The 12,916-nt window shown below is 37.9% G+C and overlaps 1 protein-coding gene across 1 annotated transcript in view; it reads left to right on the top strand.

Moving 5' to 3' along the window:
• Acbd6 (acyl-CoA binding domain containing 6) overlaps positions 1–12,916 on the top strand; it is a 133,105-nt gene that overhangs the window by 41,229 nt on the left and 78,960 nt on the right. Inside the window, exon 5 of the mRNA XM_040737808.1 lies at positions 9,583–9,688. Within this exon, the coding sequence (XP_040593742.1) occupies positions 9,583–9,688 (106 nt within the window). The remainder of the gene's footprint in view (positions 1–9,582; positions 9,689–12,916) is intronic.

Here is a 12,916-nt window from a genome sequence, read left to right as displayed (position 1 = left end):
GCTCAGTGCCAGGATGCCAACCAAGCATACAGGCAAATCCACCTGTTTGCAGATCAACAGCCCTTTTGAAAAAGGGCTGTTTGCCAACCAAAGCCACCATCCCCCCTATCTCCATTTCTCGTTCCCTTTTCTTTGTTCCCTTCTTTTCCCCCACTTTGTACTTTCCTGTGCAGTTCTTTAATCTCTGTCTCTCCTGTACCCTCATCTTTAGGTAGTGACTATGAAATGCTAACTTGTTTACAAAGTTGCCTGTGTGTATATGTACATGCATATTAAAGGATATATATATATGTATACATATATATATATAAAGTAGTTTTGAATATAGTTATGTTCATTACAGTTTTAAGAGAAAATACGTCAAGGCTGGAGAGATAGTTTAGCAGCCAAGAGCAGTGTCTGATCTTTTAGAGGTCCCAGGTTTGATTCCTCGGATTCACACGATGACTTACAACCCCAGTCCTAAGGGATCTGACTCCTCCTTATGACCTCTGAGCACCTTTCACATATGCCACTGAACATACATGTATGCAAACACCCATACATACAAAATAAACTTTAGAAATTAAAAAACAAGAGAGGCCTTATATGTATTATAAGTAGTGTGTCTGCTTCCTAAGTGGAGGTGTATGTTCATGTCTTCAGTGCCATATTCTGAAGTTAATATAATGAAGTTGTCAACTGTTAACTCTGTACTCATAATCATATTATGTTAAATGAGCTATTTCACTTAATCTTCATAGTGGCCTTATTAAATGTAGATGTTAGTGGTATCCCTGTATTTCAGATGAGGACACAAATTCAAGGTTAGATTTCTTGTCCAAGGTCAGTGTGCTTAGTAGCTCCCTTCCAAGTACTGTGCCCCACTGGATCCTGAAATGATTGAGGAGACAGTGTAATTCCTAATTAATGAAACAGAATTTGACAGTTAATATTGTATTAGTATAGTATCTTCCGTTTAAGAAATGAAGTACCTTTGCCTTCAGCATTCTTAAGAATGTACTTCCCTGCTAAAGTTTGATGCTAGTCTCTCATTTATCACTATGCTGATGATGCTTCCTTTGGATTGTTTTATTGATTTTAGACTCAATTTAATGGTTGGGAATGTTAACTGGCCCTGTAGAGAAGTCTTTTAGCAAAGCAGGTGTGTGAATTTTTCTGGTGTGTGCACTGATTTTCCAGGGATCGATCAGAATTAGGCATTTTTTTTCTTGGAGACATTTTAAAGTATCAGCAATTTTCCTTCAAATTTGTTAAGAGTTAGGCAGATTCCAAAAGGTGGAGTGGATCTTCAGTCATCAGAGTCTTTATAAAGTCATAGTTAAATAACTCTTCCAATATAACTAATTATCTTTAATCAATAGATAATTTCTAGATGTTATTTCACAGGCAAGGTTTTAAGAACAAGTTACAAAAATGCAGATAGTTGTAAGTGCTTTAGTCTTAGGGTAGTATTCCTTAAATGTGATTACTGTTCCAACAGCGTTTGCCTCCACTGAATCATTGCCTTTGGTCTTATAAACCAAAGTATTTCAGAAAGGAGCTATGACTTACAGGATTCTCCTGAGGCCCACAGTTGGTAAAATTAAGACTCACAGTCAGTGATCTGTAAGGCGAAATTAACATCTAAGATTTTAATTACATGTTAAATAGAAACAAGATTTTTTTTTTTTTTTTTTTTTTTTGCTGTCCTGGAAATCATTTTGTAGACCAGGCTGGCCTTGAATGCACAGAGATCCATCTGCCTCTGCCTCTCGAGGACTGGGACTAAAGGCTGAAGCTAGAACTTTTAATGTGCTAAATTAATCCTTGAGTTAGGAGTTGACTTCACCTGACCAACTTTACTAAAAGCCGTTAACAACATTCTACTTTCAGAGAAACAACTGTAAGTAAAATGCCTGAATATCTTGTCAGTTATTGCCTTTTGGCTATGGATTGTTGTTGGTTTTTGTTTGTTTGTTTGTTTTTTAAGACAGTAAGGTAAATATCTAAAGCAAGGGTCTCCTGAGGCATCTATGAAACATTGTTCCCTTCTGTTAGTCCTCACCTCACTTATATAGAAGAACAGTGTTATTTCTCTTTACCTCTGATGCCCAGGGTAGGTAATCTTTGTTCTTCCCTGACTAACTTGCTACATTAACAGCATGTGCTGGGTGGGCTCTTAGTGATGGTTGTCTTGTCTGCTCCTCTCCTGTTACCTCCTGACACCTTGTCATGGACAGTTGCTTGTAGTTTGCCTGAGCAACTTCCTTTGTTCAGCTGGTCTTTTCATTTTACTGAGTCCTTTGTATAATGTGATGCCATTTGCAAGCTCACTTTCTAATGCTTTTTTTGACCATCCTTATTGTTAATTTTATTTAAAATTCACAAGAAATTATGTATGTATGCTTATGGGTGCATTGTGTTATCTTGATTTGTATTTACATTATAGAAAGAGTCAAACAGGTTAATGTACCTGTCACCTCACAGATTTATCACCTTTTGTGGTGTAAACTTAAAATTCTAGTGATTTTATAATATAGAAGAGCTTATGTAACTGTGGTCACCCAGCAATGCAGTGGGTCACATATTTTAATGTTCCTCCATTGTAACTGAAACTTTGTTGCTTTGACCAACATTTTCCTTTTTTACACCCCTCCCCTTTCCAATCTGTGGTAACCACTCTTCTCACTGTATTTATATGAAATTTACCTTTTAATATTCTACCAAAAAGTGAGGTTACACAGGATTTTTCTGTGCTTGACTTCCTTCCCTAAGCATAGTGTTTTAGTTATGTATCTGTTGCTGTGAAGAGACACCATGACCAAGGCAATGATGGGGGAAGACCTTCTGTGTATATGTTGTCCTATTGGTTGATAAATAAAGCACTGTTGGCCAATAGGGAAGCAAGAGAGGTGGGACTAGGAGTCGAGGAGGATTCTGGGAAATGTAGTCAAGGGTAGAGAGCCGCTATGTAATCCCTGGAGGAGAGGACACATCAGGAGGGTGTCCTCAGAAATATAAGTCCTTATAAAAATATATTAGTAATTATGAGTTAATAATTAAGACAGAGCTAGCCAATAGAAACTGTAGAAAACGGCCAACAGCTTCGTAATTAATATAGTGTCTCGTGTGTTATTTGGGGGCTGAGACAGGCAGCTGGCGGGAAGAAATCATGTTACAAGGCAACTTGTAGAAGAATACATTTACCTACAGTTTCAGAGGGTGAGTCCTTGACCATCATGGTGGAGAGCATGGTGGTAGGCAGACAAGCATGACTCTAGAGCAGTAGCTGAGAGCTTAAATGTTGAAACAACAACCAAAGTGGGGGAGGGGGAGCACCAACTGGAATGATGTGGGCATTTGAAATCTCAAAGCCTACTACCAGTGAAACAAACACCTTCCTCAACAAGTCTGTGCCCCCTAATCCTTCTTAGCCAGTTCTACCAACTGGACACCATGCATTCAAATATATGAGACTATTTGGACCACATACATTTCCCTCTCGTTCCACCTGTGTTGTCACAGATACTAGAATCACCTTTTACATTGCATTGTGTATGTCATGTTTTCTTCACCCATCTTCCTTGATAAACACAGGTTGCTTCTATATCTAGGCTTTTTAAATAATGCAGATATAAACATGGAATGCAATTATCCCCTCACAATACTTATTTCAACTCCTTTAGCTATGTACTCAGAAGTATACTTGCTGGAAAACATGGTAACTCCTAATTGCTTTTTGAGCTGCTACTATATTTTTTCAAAATGTTATCCCTCCATGTTCACCAGCACTTATTAGCATATACCTTCTTAGTAATGACTAGTAGGCAAGAGATGGATTTTCATTGTGGCTTTAATGCACTCTTCCCTTCTGATTAGCAGTCAAAGTTTTTTCATAGCCATCCACATCTCTTCTCTTTTTTGGAGAATTGTTTATTCAGAATTTTCACAGTTTTAAATCAGGGCATTTTTTTTCTTGCCATTGAGTTTTTTTAGTTCCTTATACGTTTTGGACATTTTTTATTTGAGTAGCTGACTCCTGGCTTTTGACCACTTCTGTACAGAATATTGGGTCAGAGCAGTGGTAATGAAGCATCTTTTTATAGTGCCTAAGAAACATTTCCATTGTTTAATAATTGCAAAATATATGATTTTACTTTTTATAAATAATGAAATTTTAAGATAAACTTCACTTCAAAAATGTACCTAATGGAATTTAAATAAAATAATATAATCCATCAAAAATACACAGCTTATCATTTAAAAAAACTGGAAAAAAGGTACATAAGTTCATATTTTTCTAATGCGTTAGTCTTCAGTTGTAATGTGTAGCCTTCTCGACAGCCACCTGGGCTCTGCAGAGCTGTCTGAACCCCCAAATAACACAGGATGCTATATTAATTATGAAGCTGTTGGCCGTTTGCTCAGTTTCTTATCGGCTAGCTCTGGCTTGATTATTAACCCATAATTACTAATATATACTTTATAAGGACTTATCTTTACGAGGATACACTCCTGTCACATCCATTCCTCCCAGGAGATCACTTGGCGACCAGTCTCTTTACTACATTTCCCAGAATCCTCCTCGATTCCTAGTCCCACCTATCCTGCTTCCCTAATGGCCAACAGTACCTTATTGACGTATATACAGAACTTCCCCCATCATTGTCATCCCCAAAAGTTAAAATAATATTCTGATATTGGTTAAAAAGTATATGAGTGAGCTCTCTATAAAGAAAAATGTACATCATTTTTCCTATTTTTCACTTCCATTTTTTGTTTAGAAGTAATGTGCTTCTATGTAGTCATCATACTCTCATAGTTCTCTATAACAAAAATATGTGCATGAGTTGAAGTTCTTCAAATTGTGTTTTCTGTGACATAGGTGTTTTAAGCATTTTTTTTATGTGAGCTACCTTCACAATATCATCTCTATACATTTGATCAAAATAGCACACATTATACATTTTGGTAATTAACTGTACATAAGTAAAAAAACCATTGGAAATACCTCTGAGATTAATGAGCTTTGAGGGGCATTTGAAATGTTTCCAGTGGTGGGTATTAATCAGAACCTATGGACACTTGCCCAGTGCTCACCACTGAACTGCATTCAAGCCCAAGTTATGCTTTGTGTTTGAAAAAATAGTGTTGAACATCAAGTCTGTTGTCAGTTTTGTTTCATTTTCTACTGTCAATAATGAGTAGTGTCCTAATACCAGGTTTCACCAAAGTGGTCTGTGTTTTTAATAGAAAGGATTGTTGTTTCTTGGGGCACAGCAACCTAATGAAGAGTTTTGTTTAGAACTTTCTTAGCACATCAAAGAAATTGTTTTCTAAGCAGAGGAGTAAAAGATTAATTGAATTAAGAGTCATTTGCTACATCTTGGTCAAATCTTTTGGTTGTGTATCTTAGAACTGTGACACAATGCCAGAGGCAAAGGTTTGAAGAAAGACCTGAAAAGGTGGAATGGTGAATACTTAGTGTAGGACATCCTTTGGACAGACGAGCACAGGAGGAAGGTGTCTGCTTAGGAGGAGAAGCTGGGGAATGGGCTCTCTTCAATTTAAATGACCTGTATCCAAGCATCCCCTTGGAGGTCTTTGCATACTCCTGGGCCTCTGCTTTGAAGAATTAATGGTGTGTGTTTGTATCTTGGATATAGTCTTACTTTCTTTGGGTTTTAATTCCCCAAATATCTTCCCATTGTCTGTTTACGGGAATACTGTGTTGCATATCTGTCTCCATTTGCTTAATAAACATTGTGAGCTAAAGTGAAGCATTTCCTGAAGGCTAGACTTCTGAGCTAGCACCATAAATATGTTTTATGAGATAGATGAAATAAGAGTCACATGGGCCGGGCGTTGGTGGCGCACGCCTTTAACCTCAGCACTCGGGAGGCAGAGGCAGGTGGATCTCTGTGAGTTCAAGGCCAGCCTGGTCTACAAAGTGAGTTCCAGGACAGCCTCCAAAGCTACAGAGAAACCCTGTCTCGGAAAAAAAAAAAAAAGAGTCACATGGAGTTGGGCAGGAGTGGAGCATGCCTTTAATCCTAGCACTCAAGAGGCACAGGCAGAGGCAGACAGATCTTTGTGTTTTCCAGACCAGTCACACAGAGAAACCCTGTATTGAAAATAAAAAAAAAAAAAGAGTTACATGGAATTCATGTTTTTCACTGTGAAACATACTTGAAAGTATCCTTTTGATAGGAAAAGACTTTGCAAGAAATGGTATAACTTTAGGAATTAACATAACTCTCTTCTCTTGTAATTAGGTAAAACAGCTGTGTTAGTCTGTTTTCCATTGCTGTAACAAGATACCTGAAATTATTGAAGTTAAAGGAGCCAGGTTTTATTTTGACTCACTTTCAGAGGCTTCAGTCCATGATTAGCTTGCTCCGCTGCTATAGATCTGAAGCTGAAAACCCTGATAACAGGAATGTGTGGCACAAGATACTGTTTACCTCATAGCAACCAGGAACAGAGAGGGAGGCAAAACCCAGGGTCCTCCAAAGACATCTACTCCCAAGTTCTTCCAAGGAGCCACGCCTCTTAATAGTCCACTCAGCTTGAACTAAGCAATGGGTCAATCCACCGTTAAAGATTAGTCCCCTCATGATCCAAGTTCCTCTCAAGACCTCCACCAGCCAGAAACAAACCTTCAACACAAGAGCCTTTTGGAGATACCACATATTTAAACCATAATAGTAGTCATGTTTTAATACCATTCCTCTTTCCCAGTAGGGTGTGTCCTTAGTTTTAGAATGATCTTAGAAGACACTTTCTGTCTTGTGCTAGGAAAAACTCATTCACTAAATAAAAACTATAAGAAAAAGGGAAGTAAATCAGAAGGCATACTAATATTCTTAAGTTCTACATTGTATCGTAGGGCTTAGTGTCATAGCACATGAAATCTCATTTAAGATTTAAGCTCTTAGGGAAGGCTGAGGCAGGAGGAATGCAGATTTGAAGCCAACCTGATCCACATAGTGAAATCCTGCCTCAGGAATCAAAGGGGTGGTGGGAAGGAGAAAATGGTTTGATTTGTTCACCAGTAAATTAAGTAGTATTTTGGTGTGAGAATTAATATATGGATATATCTGATAAGTAAGACTGGAAAGTATCCTTAATTTTTTTAATATTAGACACACAATTTGTAGTACATTGGCAGTGCTTTTATTAAACTTTTCAATTGTATCCTTTACCCTGTAGTATTATTTTAAATGACTCTACCTATTTATTAGTAAAAACTGCATATTACAAACAGATACTAGATTTTAGAATGTTGACTGGTCTTTAGATTCCGCATACCAAAACAAATGATTGGTATAGGTAATGTGTCTTAGAAACATTAAAAATGTATTAGGCAAGATAACAGTGGTTATCCTTAATGCATAGGTGCAGGTGTGTGTGTGTGTCTGTGTGTCTGCGTGTGCGCGCACGCGTGCACATGCACGTCCTGTGCTTGTCCTTAGTACTTAGGTGCAGGTGTGCGTGTACATAGGAAACATGGGCTCTGAACGGAGCACTCCAAACACCCTCTCACCTCTGCATAGCTTTTGAGTATTCCCGGGTGTGGTGTCCCTCCCGAATGTCCTCCAGTTTTCCTCTCTGTTCCCCACCACCAACTCTGTTATTTCCCAAGTAAAAGCAGTTGTTCCAGATAGTACTTTTTGTTATGACTTAAAAGGACAATCCTTTTCTCTCACAGTTGAGATTATTGCCTCTTGAATTACAAGGATCCCTGTTATTTCCAAATTCAAAATAGCAATGTACTTTTAAACACAAATAGTGTTGGCATTGGTAGCTAATTATACCTAAAAACAGTAGTATATGCAGCCCTGATTTGAAAAACCAGACTTTTCTAGGGTTTGACCTTAGTTTTTCATTTCCTCCTGGGATCTAAAGGACGCTTTTCATTTCTGTCAAACAAGACATGATTTCTTCCTTAAAACTGAGTTCATTTTCTCTAGCTGGAAGCAAGCCATTCCCTCTATTCTCCCTCAGCCCTTCTCCAAGGCCAGGTTCTGGCTCATGTTAGTAAAGTTTAGACTTGATCGTTTCAACTGTAGCATCTGTATTAAATGCAGACTCCCTTGTTTAGCTTGTACCTGCAATTAACTAATTGTGACTTTTGGGTGATTGCTGCTCAACTAAATACACTGGATGTCTCACAAAGGCTTTGAGTGGTTAATGCCAAAGTATTGTGTTTTAAGATCGTTAGCTATGATTGCAGTAACTTCACACCACATCAGTTGTTTAGATTGTCTTCTATGGTAGATGGACTCTGATGGTTTTGATTTTTAAATGCATAGATAAGGTCTTGAAGATAATAAAATACATTAATAGCCAGGCAGTGGTGGTGCACACCTTAATATCAGCACTCAGGAGGCATAGGGAGATCTCTGAGTTCGAGGCCAGCTTGGTCTACAGAACTAGTTCAAGGATGGCCAGGGCTACACAGAGAAACCCTGTCTTGAAAAAACAAAACAAAAAACATTAAATTAATTTGGAGAATATAAAAAAGTATTCTTTTATACCTGTCCATAACGTTAAGTCCACATATTAGAGACTTTAATTTTCATATTCTATATTACCTATTGCCATTTTATGAGTTACTGATCCAGAAAAATGCACAACAAAAATGTGTTACAGGATAACTTTATGTAATATTTTGTGAGATTTTATTTTATTTTATATGTATATGATTGCCCCAATGTGTGTCTGTGCACACATGCGTGCACTGCCTGCTGAGGGCAGAAGAGGGTTTTAGATTCTTTGGTACTGAAATCCGAGACAGTTGGGAGCCACTATGTAGGTGCTGGGAATTGAACCCAGGTCCACTGGAAGATCAACCAGTATTCTTAACCGATTGACCATCAGTCCAGCCCCAGTTTTATGAGAGGTTGTAGACTCTTACTAAAAGTATCTGCTATAAATTCTAGAATGGACTGTGGCTAACTAGTGGAGGCACATAACATAATGTATGGTAAGAAAATGTATGGTATATAAAATCACATGACCTGAGTGAATTCTAGCTTAAAAATATTTTTTAACTAAACTTGGATCCTTTGCAAGAGCTAGCAGTAAGCACTCTTAACTACCATTCAACCCTCTCTCTAGCCCAGTAGCTGAGGTTTTTGCTTGTTTGGCTTTAGTTTTGTTTTACATTTGATAAATGTGCTGTCATTTGCAAGGTTATTTAAACTCTCTTTCCTGTAAAGTGAGATTGTTATGTTAAAGACTGGGAAGATGGCTCAGTGGAGAAAGTGCTTGCCTTACAAGCATGAAGGCTGGATTTCACCTTCCAAAGTCTAGGGCAGGTGTGGCTGTAGTTGGAGAACCCAAGAGGCATGATGCTGCTCTACTATGACGCTTGCAGAGCAAGTAAAGGCTTTCCTGTAAGGACCACAGTTGCCTTACTCTTTTAATCTTTTTAGACACTGGATACATTATGTCTGCTGGAAGTCTATTACTTTTCCTGTCACTTTAAACCCATTAATGTCTATGTCAGCAACAAACAAGTTATGCTAAAAATATTTAACTTTTGTTTTTTTAATCCAGTAAGACAAACAGCTATTTTTTTTTCACTTTAATTAGGGAAGAAGACAAAAACATATTTGATTACTGCAGGGAAAACAACATTGACCATATGACCAAAGCCATCAAATCGAAAACTGTGGACGTGAATGCGAGAGACGAAGAGGTATGGAAAACAAGCCCCATTATTTCCGTTTCTGGTGAATGGATTCTTGGGCTGTAGGTTAGTTTTTCTTGTGTTTTTGTTGTTCCACCCCAATGTCATTTTCTAATTGCTGTGCCTCTCAGATCCCATCCCAAGTGAGAGTGTGGCTGAGGGTATCTCAGAGAGCGTCATCCTGGGTGAGGAAACTGTCTATTTCCAGTGCAGATTTACATTGTAAAAGTTAGGAGCTGAAACTTGCCATAGCCAAGTAGCTTCCATTTTCTGTAATACAAGGAGAGGAGACCATCAGCCTGGTGACAGCAGAGTCTTGCTTATTAGTGATGTCTTCTGTTACACTGTATACATGTATGGGCATGTGAATATCTTTGGAAATCTGTTGCAGTAATTTAAATGTTGGCCCACTATTTAAATGAACCCTATACTAAATTATTTTGTAGACTTTATTACTTTGCAATTTTTTATGTTTAAAGTTGCTACACACTGAATAATTGAATTATGACTAACAAGAGAGTAAAATTTGCTAGTAAACTTTTAATGACTTATTGTTATTTTATGGATCTGTAGATGAACATGGAAATGGTCACAGGGGCCCTGGAGGTGTGGTGTGCTCAGCTGTATAATTGTTTATCTAGCATGTACAAGGCCCTGAACTTCATCCTTGGCACAACAAAACAACAAAAAGGGGAACCTAATACGAGATGGCTAACACATGATCATTGTTAGGGAGCCAGTGTCCACAGGTGATCTGTTGAGTGTGCAAATAGTAATTTGTATATAATTAGGAATTCTTTATGAGGGATAGTCTTTGATAATGTCTCACCTCTAGGAAACAGCTTCCCTGTACTAGGTTGTCCATGACTTCTGGAATTGAAAGTGTGAATTAAAATACTACATTTAGTTATTGCTCACTAGAGGCAACACTTTGTATTATTTTAATAGCTTCTTTTGTAACCTAAATACATAATGCTAAATAATATACTTTTGTCTTTATTTTTGAGTTCTTTCAGTTTTATATTTATGCTTACCTGTCTTAATCATTTTCCTCTCTAGTTTCTCTGCCCTCTTAATATAGTTATGACACAACTTTAAATTTCAACTTCTTGATTGAATATTAAATTGGTGCTTATTATGCTGGTTGTTGAGTTATAGACTGTACTATGTGTATCAATCAACTTTTGCTACAGTAACAAACAGGTCATCAGGTTCAATAGCCTTGCTTATATCACCATCTTGTCATGGACAGTAACATTTCACATATTTTGATATCCTTTTACTTTGTTTCCTGCTTGATGTTTGTCTTTCTAATATTTCAGAAGGGCCTCTTGCTAGGTTCTGCTAGCTTTCTTTGGGACCAGTTCCTTTTGATTTCATTTTTTTCCCCCAAAGGTAAAAGATCAGTGAATTAGATACTCTTGGTATATAGAAACTAAAGCTAGGCATAACCAGCCATGCATACACCAAGTACATTAACATTTTCTTTTATTAGATGTGATATATATCATATCAGCCTACGTTCCTTTTGCCAAAACAAGTCCTAAGACCAAGGCCTTTTTTTAGTAAGTTGTTTATTTTGCTTATGAACAAGCAAGGCAAAGGTGGAAAAAAGAATTAAAGATTATATAACTGTGCATAGTAATTTGTTTTCCTTACAGTCAGTAATTACTTCTATATTTGTTTTTCACTGCCTTAGTTTTCTCTGTTCCTACCATAAGTTCTCCCCTTGAGTTGCCCAAAAGAATTAGTAAACTCCCCTTGGTGCACTACCAGAGATTGATCATGCCATTTATCTTAGAGCTGTACCTTCTGGGGCGCCCCTTCCCTCTTCATCTCCAGTCTGTACTAGTTGATCTGTTGTGTGGATGTTATCCTGGACTTCTTCTTTGTTATTGTTTTGAAATTTCTCTTCTCTCTTTGCATGGCTTTATCTGTTTTCCGGTTCTTGTGACTTTTTCTCTTACTGTTTACTTCCCTGATTTCCTAGAGCATCTCCTACATACCTTTCTTTTTTATTTTTAGTTTCCTATTTTTGTGGTGCATTTCTTTTAGTATCTTCATTTAAAAAAAAAGTAGAAATGACTTGAGATTATTGAAAATCTGTCAAGATTCTCAGCATACTCCCTGATTATTTGATGAATAAATGAGTAGGTAGAGATGGTAAATGCAGTAATGGAAGCCCTGGCTCTGCCACTTCCCAAGCTGCATAACCTACGTTGAGCTTACTCTGCCTCCGTTTCCTAAGAAGTAGATGGAGATAACAGTATGTGCCCTGGGATCTTTGAGTGTTCGTAAGTTAATATCTGTGTGTAAATCGTACCTAACAATATACACTGCATGATTTTCAGCTTTGTTAGTTATTCTTAATAGGAATGAAAAGTGGGAGTAAAATAAAGAAATACATGAAGAAACTAACTTTTCAAGATCCATTTTCCATTGGAAAGCATTAGTGTACCGTATGACCCCTGTTAATATTTTTATCTTTCAACTGACAGTACTTTACACAGTGTCTATTAGTTTGCAGAGCACTTTTGCTTCTTACTCTACCATGGTCATAGGAATCCTTTATGGTAGATTCACCCTAATTTCACAAGTAAGAGCTAACATTCAGAGATGTCATTTGCTTTTCTGATACAGACAGCTGCCAAGTAGAAATTGGGTCCAGCAGGGCGTTCTCACCTGTGCATTTAGGAAGGATAAACAAAGCAGAAGGAGAAGTTAAATCAGGGGCCCTGCTCATCTTAGGGTTTGCAGCAACAGCAGCCATCCCTCCCTCTCTCCTCCCCTCCCTCCCTCCCTCCCTGCTTCTTTCCTTCCTCTTTTCCTCACTCCCTTCTTCCCTTCCTCACTCCCTCCTTTCCTTCTTTCTTTTCTCTCCTCCTCCTTTCCTACTCCCTTCCTTCCTTCCCTCCCTTCCTCCCTTCCTTCCTCTCTCCCTTCCTAAATAGTTGTAGAGGTCATATCCATATGTGACCTCTGCAAAGATTATTGGGTAGTCAGAATAAGTGCCTAGAACACTTATATCTACTAAATAACATTTTTGTTGGTGAAACTAAGCGAACTTGGAATCTGTTGCTTGACCACGCAGTGTTTGATGCAGCATTGCTGCTCAGCTCTTCTGGTTTGCTTCCCATGCAGCTGCTGTCCCCTGAGCCTGCCAGAACGTTGTATTTCCATGAACACATTAAGTGCTTACACATTCATAGACTGAGACGCCAAGAATTCAGTTGGGTT

This window comes from Mesocricetus auratus, unplaced genomic scaffold, assembly GCF_017639785.1.
Source record: "Mesocricetus auratus isolate SY011 unplaced genomic scaffold, BCM_Maur_2.0 Super-Scaffold_100676, whole genome shotgun sequence".
Classification (NCBI taxonomy): domain Eukaryota; kingdom Metazoa; phylum Chordata; class Mammalia; order Rodentia; family Cricetidae; genus Mesocricetus; species Mesocricetus auratus.
This window is presented reverse-complemented; position numbering and strand designations above follow the sequence as displayed.